The sequence below is a fragment of the Eschrichtius robustus genome, chromosome 5, assembly GCF_028021215.1.
Source record: "Eschrichtius robustus isolate mEscRob2 chromosome 5, mEscRob2.pri, whole genome shotgun sequence".
In the NCBI taxonomy this organism is placed as follows: Eukaryota; Metazoa; Chordata; class Mammalia; order Artiodactyla; family Eschrichtiidae; genus Eschrichtius; species Eschrichtius robustus.
Window position 1 is genome coordinate 145,399,321 of NC_090828.1, and position 14,574 is coordinate 145,413,894.

At 49.6% G+C, this 14,574-nt stretch overlaps 1 protein-coding gene across 1 annotated transcript in view; it reads left to right on the forward strand.

The window, feature by feature from the left end:
* Positions 1 to 1,360: 1,360 nt before the first annotated feature.
* The window catches only part of SCTR (secretin receptor), a 64,600-nt gene continuing 51,386 nt past the window's right edge, over positions 1,361 to 14,574 (forward strand). The window contains exons 1-2 of the mRNA XM_068543699.1: positions 1,361 to 1,411; positions 13,701 to 13,806. Coding sequence (XP_068399800.1) covers positions 1,361 to 1,411; positions 13,701 to 13,806 — 157 coding nt within the window. The remainder of the gene's footprint in view (positions 1,412 to 13,700; positions 13,807 to 14,574) is intronic.

Here is a 14,574-nt window from a genome sequence, read left to right on the forward strand (position 1 = left end):
TGATAACTTTTTTTCCAGCCTGAATCTTGAACCAGTTGAGAAATACGATTAAGACAGATGGGGCCCAATATCACTTTTATTAGTGATAACGTTGGTCTTGGAGAATATGGCTTATACTTGCGGGCAAGTGGGTTTGTCACTGATACTGGTGGAGAATGTGGCTTATCCTTGTGGGCTGGAATGAGATAAAAACCACCACCGGCCACTGACCACACTGGGTCAAGGCAGTCAGAACCTTGACCTCCAATGACAGCCTGGCCCAGGGCAATCCAGTTATGGGCTCTCTGCTAGTGGGAGCGCTGTGCGTGCGCGTGCGTGTGCGCACGCGCGCAGAACCTCAGGCCAATCCTTATCCCAAATGCGTCAATCACGCAGAGCTCGCCTCACCTCCACGTGTTCGGGAGCGGGTGGGGGGAGGGGGGAATTCAATGAGCTGACGGACTTTAAGTGCCTGAGAGAAAGATCTAGATAGGAGAGACACGAGGAAAGGGAATGGGCACCAGGGCAGAAAAAGAAAAACTTGGGTCTACAGAAGCCATTTGAAGATGCCTTGTACCGAGAGGCTAAAAGCCAGCCTCCAGGACATCTGAGGCCTCAGACTCAGGATGAGCGGCTGCCGGGCACACCTGCCTGATGCTGAAATAGCCTCCCGGGGACACCAGGAAGCACAAAGCCCCCAGCACAGCCCCAAACGCCTGGGTACACCGGATGGCCTTCCTCCGTCTCACCTGATCATCAAAGGCTTCTCAGTGTGATGGGTGTGCAACTTTCTGGAATGAGCGTGTGTAACTAATCAGAAAGAAAAATAAAGTGAAAATCGGAAATAGAGTAGCTGCCCCCCAGAATAGATGCCATAGCGATTTCCCAAACGCCCGCTGTGTCACAGGGCACTCGCCCCACCTTCTTTCACCGGAAGGTAGGTGGGTTTTATTAGACGTGTTGTTCCGGAGAACAGAGGCTCTAAAAGGCGGCACACGCTGCGCGGCGGCGGCGGGGCTGACCCGGGCTTTGGGGAGGGCCCTTTCCGTCCGTGGGGGTGTGGCGGCGGGGCAGGCCGAGCCCGTGGGAGCCGCTGCGGCCGCGCCCTCCTTCTGCCTCTTCCGCCGCCGACCTCCGCGCGGGCCCCCAGCCAGCCGCGGTGGGCGGAGGAGCGCACGCCGCTCCGCGTCCTTATCAACCGGCCGGGCGGCGTGGCTCGCGGCCACCTGGTCCGAGGAGGCGAAGTCCCGGGTGGGGCCATGGCTCCCCGGGGCGCGGCGGCCGGCCAGGGTCCGAGAGGAGGCGGGGAGCGCTGAGCCCGGAACGGGCGGTGCGCGCAGGCCGGCGGCCGTCGGGGCGCCCAGGGAGCGCACGCAGCACCATGCGCGCCCTCCTGCCGCCGCTGCTGCTGCTCGCCTGCGCCGCGCACGCCGTGAGTACGCGCGCCTCCGCGGGTCCCGCGCGGGGTGGGGGGATGGGGTCCCCCAGATCTTCCGCTGGGGATTGGGAGCCCTTCCTCCGCATGCGTCCCCCACAGCTACGATCTCTCTCCGCTCCTCTCCGGAGGGCCCGCTCCTCCAAAACACCATCGGCGTGAGCGCGGGCGCAGGCAGCGCCGAGATAACCCCGTTGCCCTCCAGCCCACCCCTTCCTCCCGGCTGCGCCTCCGGGGCCCTCCTAGGCGGGGCTCTGGAGCCGCCCCTGGCCGTGCGTTTTGTGTGCCGGGCGCTTTGCCTGCGTTATTGCCATGAAACCTCATCATCGCCTTTCGAGGCTGATGTTTTCACCCTCACTTTGCGGACAAGGAAAGCGAGACTTGGAAAGACCAAAAATCTTGCCCCGAGAAAAGACAACTGGAACCCAATCCGTCTGCTCCAAAGCCTTGACATTTGCACACACACCGGGCGGCGGATGGGAAGACCTCCGAAAGCTTTGGCCGCAGCCGCTGCTGGTTCCGTGATGGGACCGGGTCTGCAGCTCTCCCCCTCGCCTCTCCTGTGGGTTTGGCTCCCCAGTGTCTGTGTGTCTGGGGACTCCTGGGAGCAGCTGGTCTCCCCAAACCAGGCCCAGGGAGGAGCTGGCCGAGAAAAGAGAAGGCAGCAGAGTGGGTGGCGTGTTTTTCTTTCTTTCTCAGAAACTCCAGGGAATCCGGGCCTCTCCCTGTGGGATTTGTGAATGGGAGAGTGGCTGCACCCAGACTGGCTGGCTGGAAGCGAGGGTGGGGGGTTGGGAAGTGGGCGCACAGATTCCAGAACCACTCTTTCCCACCAGCCCTCCAAACTGGCCCCCGGGGCCTCTGTCGCAAGAAACTTCCCAGGGAAAGCACTTGGGAACCTAATTCTGAGTCTGCAGTCTCTGTCCTGGGCAAGTCCTTCCTGGCGTCCAGTGACCTCGCCTTCCTATAGTCCTGTCCTGTTTGACTGCAAGAATGACCTGCTTCCCGAGCTGACAGGAGTGTTGGCACGCAGAAGGGGCAGCTCTGTGGCATCCAGGGTGGGCTTTGGGGCTCTGTTCCCAGCTCGCTTGTAACTTGGAGCCTCTTGTCCTAGGGCTGGAGTTGGAAGGCGCTAGGGCAACAGCACCCGCTCGTTAGTCTGAGCTCCCACTTTGGGGAATCGCCACCTGAGACGGTGGGGACAGTTCGAAGCCCAGTGCAGCCTCCAGGTGTGTTGTTATTCGGTGCCCAGGGCTGGGAGGCAGCCGCTCCCTCTTGGTGATCCTCCCAGCCTCCTTTTTAAGTATCTGCAGTAACTCTGCGGTTATCAGAAGAAATCGACAGGTAGCTGGGCTTCAAGACTGAGGTTCAAACTACATTTTAATCTCAAGGGGACCCCGGTGTTATCTCAGGAATAAACAGAGGGGAAAGGAGAGCCTTCCCTTGGTTCAAGTCTTCTGTGTGCCTTGGAAGGATGCTTATTATGCCCTGGTCCAGTTACCTCCTTTTACAGGGGAGCAAACTGAGACCCCCAGAGAGCAGGGACCTGCTCCACATCAGCTGGTTCGTGGCAGCGCTGAGACTAGAGCCCAGAGCTCTGTCCGGGACGCCCCTTGTCTTCACGTGCATTTTCATCCACTCCTGTACCGCTTTGTGTTCTTCGAGGTGGATTCCTGTGTGTAAGTCTTGGTTCTCTGGTGATTTTATGGGCTTATCCAGACCTGAGGTTCACACTTCTTGGCAGAGAACTCCTTCAGCAAATAGGAGTGGAACTGACCTACCTCGGTTGGAGTATTTCCCAGCCTATGAAACCCTGCTTTTTTTTTTCCTGTTTGTTTGAGGCGTCAGACATTCGATTTTGAAATTGAAGGGCATTCAAACAATTCTTTATTCATTTCGTGCTCCCTCTTGAGGGAAATCATAGGCATCTTTCTAACTGGGGTGGGGGGGCAGTCACTAAGGCCAAATGCTTATTACTGTCCCCTCCCCCGCCTTTCCATACAGGGTGATGTCGGGAGGGTCCCTTGCCAGTGGACTAACAAGTGCTGATGGCTGATGGGGCAGTTTTCTGAGACCTGGGTAGGAAACCCTGGCCACAGCTCGCCTGTCCCCACCCGTGCCTCTCATGAGGACTTCTACCTGGAACACTATTGTCATTATTTACCAGCACATCTGTCCTCCCCAATATGTTCATTTCGAGCTTGAGCCTTGAGACTTAGTCTCGCTCATCCTGTGTCCCTAGAGCCTGTCCCAGCATAAGGGGGAGTCAATGAGTGTGTGTGGGCTGAATGAATGCATGAGTGAGTGAATGAAATGATGGTGCTATCCATAGTGGCTGTCCTCAGCTGGGACAGTTTCATATAGCAACAGGTAGTGAAGCAATCCTTGCTTACAAAACTGTACATAAATGTGTCAGGAAAGGAGGAGTCGTCACTCAGGGGAGGGCTTTTTAATCCAGGGCATCTGGCAAGCTGCCCATCCGAGAACCTGAGTTAAGGGGGGTGCAGGGCTGCTTTTTCCTTCAAGCAGGGTTTCTTAACTTTGACGCGGTAATTCTGGATATTAAACCTGGGCTTTTCACAAGGGGTGCTGGGAAGAGAGCTAGGCCCTCCCCTGGCACGGGAGGGAACGAGGGGGTGGAGACAGGGGGTGGGGCGGAGGCGGTGCTGTCTTGTGCCCTGTGCGCTGTCCAGCAGCGTCCCCGGACTCTAGCCACCAGAAGCCAGTACCACCTCTCCAAGTCGTTCCAACACAAAGTGTCTCCAGACACTGCCAAATGTCCTCGGGGAGCAGGCAGGGCAAAACTGCCCTGGTTGAGAACCACTGTCTTAAATGTTATGTTTCAGGGGAAACGCGTTAACAGGATTCACAATCGGTGTCACTGGATGTTGGATTCAGGGTAGTGGGGTTGGTGACAGGGAATCTGAGCCGGAGGACAGAAGCAGGTGTACCCGATGGAGACCCATTTCCAGACAAGAAGACTTCTGCAGGGCATGGGTTCCTTGGGCTTCTCCACCCTCCCTTCCCACTCCCCCTCCCCACCTTCATTCCTTCTCAGTTGACGGCTCAGAAACACAGAAACTCCAAGGATGGGGTCTGGCACACATGGTGGTCCCCACCCCTCTCTGGGCTGCATCTGGACCCAGAGGCTGACGAGCTCTGTGGCAGCTGGGTGAGCAGAGTTTTAGGAAGGCCTGCAAAGGTCACAGGAGGATCTGGCTACTGCAGCCTCTTAGAGGAAAGTCACTGGGAGTTTTGGACAATATTCTGAGAAGTATTTGTGGGTTTCTTTTTGAGTGTTTACTGTCCCTAAATTAACGTGACTGATGACGATGATGGTGAAGATGGTGAAGGCTTCCCTTACTGAGCACTTACTTCATACCAGGTACTCTGCTCAGTCCTTCCTGGCTCTGTCTGATTTACTTCTCACACCAACAATCAGTATCCTCGCTGTGCACATGAAACAGAGGCTCAGAGAGAGGTGAAGCCATTGGTCAAGGTCACCCAGCTGGACACGGTGGCGTGAGGACCCAAACCCAGCTGTTCTTAGCCAGCACGTGCGTCTGCTCCCAAAGAGAGGCCGCTCTGGTTTCTGGTGCCCAAGGCGCTGTCGTGAAATTCTCTCCCAAACCGCAAAATGACACTAATTTCAGTTTAATCTAATCACTTCGTAAAACATAAACAAAATACTGGATTACACACAGCATTTTATTGAGGGGGCCAGAGATGAGCTTGGGGTCACGAAGTCCAGCAGGAGGTGCGCTTCCCACACTGTTTAGGGGAGTCCTCTAGGCTTTGGCACCCCCTTTAGGAGATGCTATAGAGTTCCCCTCCCTCTGTCCCGTCCCCAGTATTCCCCGCATGCCAGGGATGGGCAGAGCTTTCTTCCTGGCACCCTTTGTTGAAAGTGCAGACTTAATAACCAGGATTGGAGCTCTGCCCACAGAGCGGCCCCTGCAGTGGCCCCTGGTTTGGTGCCTGCACCCCTGCCCTTAGCAAGCTGAGGTTTCTCACCACTGACCTTGGCTCGGGCTCTGGAACAACCTGCAGCCCAAGGCAAGCCCCACAACACTCAGATCCTATCTGCTTGCTTACATGACAAACAGAGGGCTGCCCAGCATTCGAGAGGACACGAGAAAACAGGGATCTCCTGGGACCCACCCAGTTTCAACAGGCCGTGTCTAACAGAGTCCAAGGGGCCTCTGGGGAAGGGACCTCCCTGGTGCATCATGTCCTGCCCGTCGTGCTGCCAGGATTCCTGAGTTTTCCAGACTTCTCCAGAATCCCTGCGTGCCCCGCATCAGTTCTCTTTACCTTGGCTCCCAGAGGCTCCCCCTGGTGTCTTCTCAGATTTCTGACCTCACCACCTCCTCTTTCATTTTCAGCAGACCGGGTCTATCTCCCATTTCCTGAGAGTCAGGGAAAGAACTTCCTCTGAGCAACATCTTGCCCTCACAGATATGTCTGAATGGTACCCTCCTGTGCCCTTCCTCCTGCCCTTCCTTCACAAGGGCTGCCATAACAGAGCACCACAGACTGCGGGCGTTAAACAGTGGACGTTTATCTTCTCATAGTTCTGGAGGCTGGAAGTCCCAGATCTAGGGCCAGCAAGGTCGTGTTCTGGGGAGCCCTCCCTCCCCAGACGGCTTGCAGACGACTGCCTTATCCTCACATGGCTTTTCCTCTGAGCGGGCACAGAGAGAGAGTGAGCCCTCTGGTGTCTCTTCTCATAAGGACACTAACCTATCAGATCTGGGCCCCACCCCCTTAGACCTCATTTGACCTTAATTACCTCCTTATGGGCCCGTCTCCAAACAGAGCCACACCCGGGGTTAGGGCACCAATGTAGTCGTTGGGGGACACAGATATCCTGTCCACAACACATCCAGGCGGAACAGAGGCTCTGCTCCGGCCCACGGCCATCCCTGCACCCGTGCTCCCACCCCCGCCCCCACCACGCTCAGTGACTTGTGTCCTGAGCCGACACAGAGGCAGCCCAGTCCTCACTGTCCTCCTCTTGACTGGCTTTTTCCATCAGCTGCTCAACCTTCCCAAGCCTGGTGGCACAGGGTCCTCCCCCTGCACTCTGGGCCTTCCGGCCACAGTTCCATCTCTGACTTATTACGGCCAGCGTCGTCTTAGAAGAAGCGTCCACGACCCCTGCCTCCACCTCCGCCCATTTCTCAGCCAGCCGCACCCTGGCTCCCACCCACCACCCACGGGCTTCAGTCACCAGTGCCTGTGTTGCCACATTCATTAGACAGGGTGCGGTCTCTGGTCTACCCGGGAACCATGTGACTGATGAGAGGGGCTGGACGTTAACGAATAACGAGATCAAGGCAGCAGGCACACACCCAGACTGTCCTGGTCAAACTGGGCAGGACACCCATGGGACCCCAGCCTTTGGAAGCATTCCGTGCCAGGACGCCCTGTCCCTTTCCCCGCCTTGGCTCCTACCTTTCGCTGTTCCCACCACGCCTCTCCAGAGGTTCCTCCTCTCGCATGGTCCCTCCAGTGGCTAAGCCCCTCCTCTCGCGTGGCTCCTCCTCTCGCGTGGCTGGCTCCTCTCGCGTGGCTGGTTCCTTCTCGCGTGGCTGGCTCCTCCTCGCGCAAGATCCCTCCTCTGGCGTGGTCCTTCCTTACGCTATTATTCCCAGCCTGTGCGGGTCGTTTCACGAGCGTCTGTCTCTGGCCCTTGGTCTTCTGGGTCTGCTCCCTCTTACCGTGTGAGCTTCTTTGGCCGTCTTACCGCGTCACAAACCCAGTCTTGCTCAACCAAACTTCTCTCACCTCGGCTCCCAGGCCTACATCTCGTTTCCTTGTTTTCCCTGTTCTTGGAGCTGTCGAGGCACCCAGAGCAGACGCATCATGGGAGCCACGCCGGCCCTGCCCTCAGCCGGCCCTCAGGCCCCCGCCGGCTCCGTCACGTCCGTCTGCATCCTCTCCGCTCTGTGGGATGACTTCTCGGGTGCAGCCGCCTCCCGGGGGCCCCTGCCGCTGCTGGTGGTCCATCGTGACCTGGCGGCTGCCTTCCCCTCGCGCTCCCGCCTCGGGCCACTCTGACTCCTTGGAGCCGGTGAGCTCCGGGAGCAGGACCCGCGTCCGTTCGCCTTTGATTGTGGGGCGTCCTGGGGGCCCAGTAAGTGTTTGATGACGTTTTGTGCTTCGAACTGGTTGTAAGATTGAGTTCCTTCTTTTTCTTTCTCATGCTATAAACTAGTATTTCTCTTGTTTCCCCCTTGAAGCTATTCCTTTCCAGTCTCAGTGTTGGCAGGTGAGTAATTATATTGTAAAGTGTGATGAGCAAAGTGATGCTGCGTTTCTTCACCTCCTTCAGAATTCAACAGGTTTTCATTGTATCTCCTCCCAGATTTTACCTTTTCGGATTTAAGAGTCCAAAATAGCTCACAGAACCCTCTCTTGACATCTTTCCTCTCTTACGTTGGGGTCTGTCTCGTTATTTTCTCTCTCTGCAGGTTGGACTTTTCTATCCCCAAATTATTAATTTGATAATTAAGTGAATAAGAGCTTTTTCACTCCTTCAGAGATTCAAAAATTTACTTTCTCCGTGTGCTTTCTTAGGAAGTTACTAGAGAAAATGCTTCTGTAAAACAAGGAAGAAGAGTAAAGAAAAAGGGAGTCCAGGAAATGGAACTCTGGCCGGGGGAGCGGGGAGAGGCCCCCAAAACCACAGGCCGGTGTTGGGAAGAGGAAGGAGGTCTGTGGGAGGGAGGGATCTGGGGGAAAACGAATAGGACTGTTTTTTTTTTTTAACATCTTTGTTGGAGTATAATTGCATTACAATGGTGTGTTAGTTTCTGCTTTATAACAAAGTGAATCAGCTGTACATATACATATATCCCCATGTCTCCTCCCTCTTGTATCTCCCTCCCACCCTCCCGATCCCACCCCTCTAGGTGGTCACAAAGCACCGAGCTGATCTCCCTGTGCTATGCAGCTGCTTCCCACTAGCTATCTATTTCACATTTGGTAGTGTATATATGTCCATGCCACTCTCTCACTTTGTCACATCTTACCCTTGCCCCTCCCCGTGTCCTCAAGTCCATTCTCTACATCTGCGTCTTTATTCCTGTCCTGCCCCTAGGTTCTTCAGAACCTTTTTTTTTTTTTTTTAGATTCCATATATATGTGTTAGCATATGGTATTTGTTTTTCTGTTTCTGACTTACTTCACTCTGTATGACAGACTCTGGGTCCATCCACCTCACTACAAATAACTCAATTTCGTTTTTTTTATGGCTGAGTAATATTCCATTGTATATATGTGCCACCTCTTCTTTATCCATTCATCCGATGATGCACATTTAGGTTGCTTCCATGTCCTGGCTATTGAAAATAGAGCTGCAATGAACATTTTGGTACATGACTCTTTTTGAATTATGGTTTTCTCAGCGTATATGCCCAGTAGTGGGATTGCTGGGTCGTATGGCAGCTCTATTTTTAGTTTTTTAGGGAACCTCCATAGTGTTCTCCATAGTGGCTGTATCAATTTACATTTGCACCAACAGTGCAAGAGGGTTCCCTTTTCTCCACACCCTCTCCAGCATTTATTGTTTGTAGATTTTTTGATGATGGCCATTCTGACTGGTGTGAGATGATATTTCATTGTAGTTGTGATTTGCATTTCTCTAACGATTAGTGATGTTGAGCATCCTTTCATGTGTTTGCTGGCAGTCTGTATATCTTTGGAGAAATGTCTGTATAGGTCTTCTGCCCATTTTTGGATTGGGTTGTTCGTTTTTTTTTTTGAAGAATTAGTTGAGAATGACTGGGGTTAGTTTATTTATTTATTTATTTTTTGGCTGTGTTGGGTCTTCGTTTCTGTGCGAGGGCTTTCTCTAGTTGCGGCAAGCGGGGGCCACTCTTCATCGCGGTGCGCGGGCCTCTCACTGTCGTGGCCTCTCTTGTTGCGGAGCACAGGCTCCAGACGCGCAGGCTCAGTAGCTGTGGCTCACGGGCCTAGTTGCTCCACGGCATGTGGGATCCTCCCTGACTAGGGCTCGAACCCGTGTTCCCTGCATTGGCAGGCAGATTCTCAACCACTGCGCCACCAGGGAAACCCCTGTTTTTCTGATATTGAGCTGCATGAGCTGCTTGTAAATTTTGGAGATTAATCCTTTGTCAGTTGCTTCATTTGCAAATATTTTCTCCCATTCTGAGGGTTGTCTTTTCATCTTGTTTATGGTTTCCTTTGCTGTGCAAAAGCTTTTGAGTTTCATTAGGTCCCATTTGTTTATTTTTGTTTTTATTTCCATTTCTCTAGGAGTAGGTCAAAAAGGATCTTGCTGTGATTTATGTCATAGAGTGTTCTGCCTATGTTTTCCCCTGAGAGACAAACTTGATTTTTAAAAACTGTTTAAAGGGAACTTTTCAGTACTAATAGCTCTTGTTTTGAGGAAAATGTTATATAAATTTTAGCAATACTTTCACCTTCACTTGTTTCTTCTTCTGTGAATTTTAAGTAAAATTATATTTAATACTTTTTTTTAAAGGGGGTGAACTATAGAGGATAGTTGTTTTTCTTCATCTTTTTTTTTCCTTTTTTGTCTTTAAAAATTTTTTTTGGCCCCTTGTATTGGCAGCGTGGAGTCTTAACCACTACACCGCCAGGGAAGCCCCAGTTTATTCAATTTTAATGGAAGGATAAGGGTAAAAGAAATGTGGGATGATCCATTTTGTACCCACTAAGATGGATATTTTTAACACAGAGTAACAAAGGTTGATGAGGACGTAGAGAAATTAGAACTCTATGCATTGATGGCGGGAAGGTAAAATGGGGCAGCTGCTGTGGAAAACAGTGTGGTGGCTTCTTAAAAAAGTAAACACAGAATTACCATATGATCCACACATTTTGCCTCTGGGTATGTACCCAGAAGAATCAAAGCAGGGACTCGAAAAGATATTTGTACACCTCTGTTCCTGGCTGCGTTATTCACAGTAGCCAGGAGATGGAAACAACCCAGCGATGAATGGATGAACAAAGTGCGGCCTGTCCATACAATGGAATAGTATTCATCCTTAAAAAGGAATGAAATTCTGACAGATGCTACAATGTGGACGTGAAATGAGCCAGACACAAAAGAGCAGATATTGCATGACTCCATTTATATGAAGTACCTAGAACAGACACATGCCTAGAATCAGAAAGTAGAATAGAGGTTACCAGGGGCTGTGGGAAGGGTAACGGATAGTTACTGTTTAATTGGTACAGAGTTTCTGTTGGGCCAGTTGAAAAGTCCTGGAGATGGATAGGGGTGATCATTGTACAACTCTGTACACTAAACCACGGTTAAAATGGTAAATATTATGTATATTTTACTACAACTTAAGAAAAATGTAGAATGAAAAAGTTAAACTGTCTTCTGATGTTTATTTTTCCATAGTCCCAGGGAAAAACACAGAGGAAGTTAAGTTTTTCTTGGAGGGGTTCTCATTGTAGGTGTTCCCTCATTCCTCATCTTGTTCCATCGCTCTCAAGACCCTCTTTGCTTCAGCGCCCCTTTCTTCATTTCCAGCAATGCACATGGCCACCCACTTTCGGGAAACGTCACTCCTACCCAGTCAGCTGTGCTGTGTAAGTCACAAAAACTCAGTGGCACATAGCAATGCATGTTTACTTCTTTCTTAGTGTTTGCAAGTGAGCTGGGGTTTGACTGACCCGCTATGATGCTGATGTTGATCCAGTCAAGATGCAAAACAAGTCTGCAACCCTGAGGACCCTTCATGGTGCCCTGTTAGAGTCATACCTCCCTCCCTCCCACCCTCACCCTCCCTTCACTCCTGACAACCACTAATAGGGTCTCCATTTCTATAGATATAATTTTGCTGTTTCAAGAATGTTATATAAATGATGTGGAATCTAAAAAAAATGATACAAATGAACGTATTTACAAAACAGACTCACAGACGTAGAGTACAAACTTATGGTTACCAAAGGGGGAAGGGGGTGGAGGGATAAATTAAGTGTTTGGGATTAACATATACACACTTCTCTATATAAAATAGATAACCAACAAGGACCTACTGTACAGCACAGGGAACTCTACTCAGTACTCTCTAATAACCTGTATGGGGAAAGAATATGAAAAAGAATGGATGCACGTATAACTGAATCACTTTCCTCTACACCTGAAACTAACACAAAGGTTGTAAATCAACTATACCCCGATATAAAATAATTAAATTTAAAAAAGAATGTTATATAAATGGAATCATACAGTATGTAACCGTTTGGGATTGGCTTTTTTCATTCAGCACATTTCTCTGGATATTCATTTAAGTTGGTCCATGTATTACTACTTTGTTCCTTTTAATTGCTGAGTAGAATTTCATAGTATGGATGTACCATAGTTTGTTTAACCATTTACCCATTGAAAGGCATCTAGACTGTTATAGTTTTGGGCTGTTAGGAATAAAGCTGCTACAAATAGTAGTGTACAGGTTTTTTTGTGAATATAAGTTTTCACTTCTCCAGGGTAAATGCCCAAGAGTGCAATGGCTGGGTCATATGATAGTTGCATGTTTAGCTTTTCTTAAGACACTGTCAACCTGTTTTCCAGAGTGGTTGCCTCATTTTACAGTGCCACCAGCAATGTGTCCGTGACCTAGTTTCACCACAACCTTGCTAGCATTGTCGTCATTTTTTATGTTAGATATTCTGATAAGCATGTAGTGATACCCCATTACGATTTCAATTTGCATTTACCTAATAGCTAATAATGTTGAACATCTTTTCATGTGCTTATTTGCCATCTGTGTGTCTTTTCTGAAATGTCTTTTCATGCATTTTGCCTATGTTCTAAATAGATTTTTTTTTTTTTGGCCGTGTTGGGTCTTCGTTGCTGCGTGCGGACTTTCTCTACTTGTGGCGAGCAGGGGCTACTCTTCTTTGCGGTGCGTGGGTTTCTCATTGTGGTGGCTTCTCTTGTTGTGGAGCACAGGCTCTAGGTGTGCGGGCTTCAGTAGCTGCAGCACACGGGCTCAGTAGTTGTGGCTCACAGGCTCCAGAGCACAGGCTCAGTAGTTGTGGCTTGTGGGCTCTAGGGCACACAGGCTTCAGTAGTTGTGGTGCATGGGCTTAGTTGCTCCGCGGTATGTGGGATCTTCCTGGACCAGGGATCGAACCTGCTTCCCCTGCACTGGCAGGCAGATTCTTAACCACTGCGCCACCAGGGAAGTCCCTAAATAGATTTTTTTAATTTGTTTACTATTGAGTTTTGAATGTTCTCTGTCTGTTCTAGATATTAGTTCTAATTTGCAGATTGCAAATATCGTCTCCTCATCTGTAGCTTGCCTTTTCATCCTCTTAACATGGTTTTTCTTGGAGCAAAAGTTTTAAATTTTAGTGAAGTCCGATTTATCAGTTTTTCTTTTTATGGATCGTGCTTTTGGTATCAAGTATAAGAAATCTTTGCCTGGCCCTACATCTTGAAGAATTTCTATGTTTTTTCTAAAAGTTTTAGTTTAATGTTTTGCGCTCAAGTCCATGATCATTTTGAGGTAATTTTTGTACAAGGTATGAGTCTTAGTTCAAGGTTCATTTTGTTATCTGTAGCTGTCCAGTCGCTTTAACACCGTTGCCTATTCTTCTACTAATACCATGCTGTTTTGATTACTGTAGCTATACAGCGAGTCTTTAAACTAGCTGAACTGATTCCTCCCACTTATTTTTTTTAAATTAATATAATTTATTTTGTTGAGAGGATTTAGGTTTACAGAAAAATTCTGCAGAAAGTACAAAGAATGACCATATACCCCCTCAACCCTTCCTCTCCAGTGTCTCCTATTACTAATGTCTTGCATAAAAGTGGTGCATTTGTTACAATTGTTGAGCTAATATTGATACATTAACCAAAGTCTCTAGTTTACATTGCTTTTTTTACAAGTCTTTTTTATTGAAGTATAGTTGCTGTACGATACTGTATAGGCTATAGGTGTACAATTAGGGATTCACAATTTTTAAAGGTTATGCTCCATTTATAGTTATTGTAAAATATGGGCTCTGTACCCTGTGTTGTACAACGTATCCTTGTAGCTTATTTTATACCTAGCAGTTTGTACCTCTTACTGCCCTGCCCCTAGCTTGCCCCCCTTCCCTCTCCCTGCTGGTAACCACTAGTTTGTTGTCTGTATCTGTGAGCATGCTCTTTTTTTGTTATATTCACTGGTTTGTCTTCCTCGTTTTGAGTCTCCATTGTCTGGCCCTGCCCTGCGTACTAGACTCAGCTTCGTGGCAGTGACGAGCATTCTTGGCTTTGGGCTTGCAGGTGGGAGCCCTCCCTCGGCTGTGCGCTGTGCTGCAGGTGCTGCGGGAAGAGCGGGACCAGTGTCTGCAGGGACTCGCCGAGGAGAGGGCCAGGCACCCGGCCCCAGGTACGTGCACACCTGGGCCCACTCTGGGATGTGCGTTGCATCCAGGTCCACTGGGTTGGGGGCAGGTAGGGGCTGGAGCAACTGCGTCCTTTCAGAGAGTAAGCTGAGGGGAAGGGCCTGGAGTGACCCTGGTGACCAGTCTATACACACCCAGAGAAACCACGCCTCTCTTTGGTTCTCTGAGTTTGTGGTTACAGCCAGGGTTGTTGAACCATTAGCTTCTGCATGATGACTTCACCAAGGTAAGCGTTTGGTGAGAGTTACTTATCAAGGCGGTGTACTTCTCACCCATTCTTTCACCTCTACTGCTAGTTTGATGGGAGAGGCAGCGTGGGGTCTGGAAAACTTGGAGTCCATTGCTGGCTGATCCTCACTGGCTGTGTGAACACAGACAAATTATTTAACCTTCCGAGTCTCGCTTTACTGATCTATAAAACGCAGGTGATAAAGTCTACATCAGAATTATAAAGTCTACATCAGAATTATAAAGATATATGAGATATATCTATTATAATGTATAATGTAATTCTACATCAGAATTATAAAGATATATGAGATAAAGTATGTTAATACAGGTGTTTCTTAAATATTATTAATTTAAATATTTGTTATTATTAGTCAGGACTGTAAATATTATTAATTTGATATTTACATGTTAATTTTATTTCTATTCCCTTCCTTCACTTATCTGCTTTGCTTTCACTCATCTAAGGGCAGGGAGGGATGTGGCATTAGGAGAAGAATCCTTTACAGATAGACAAAGACTTG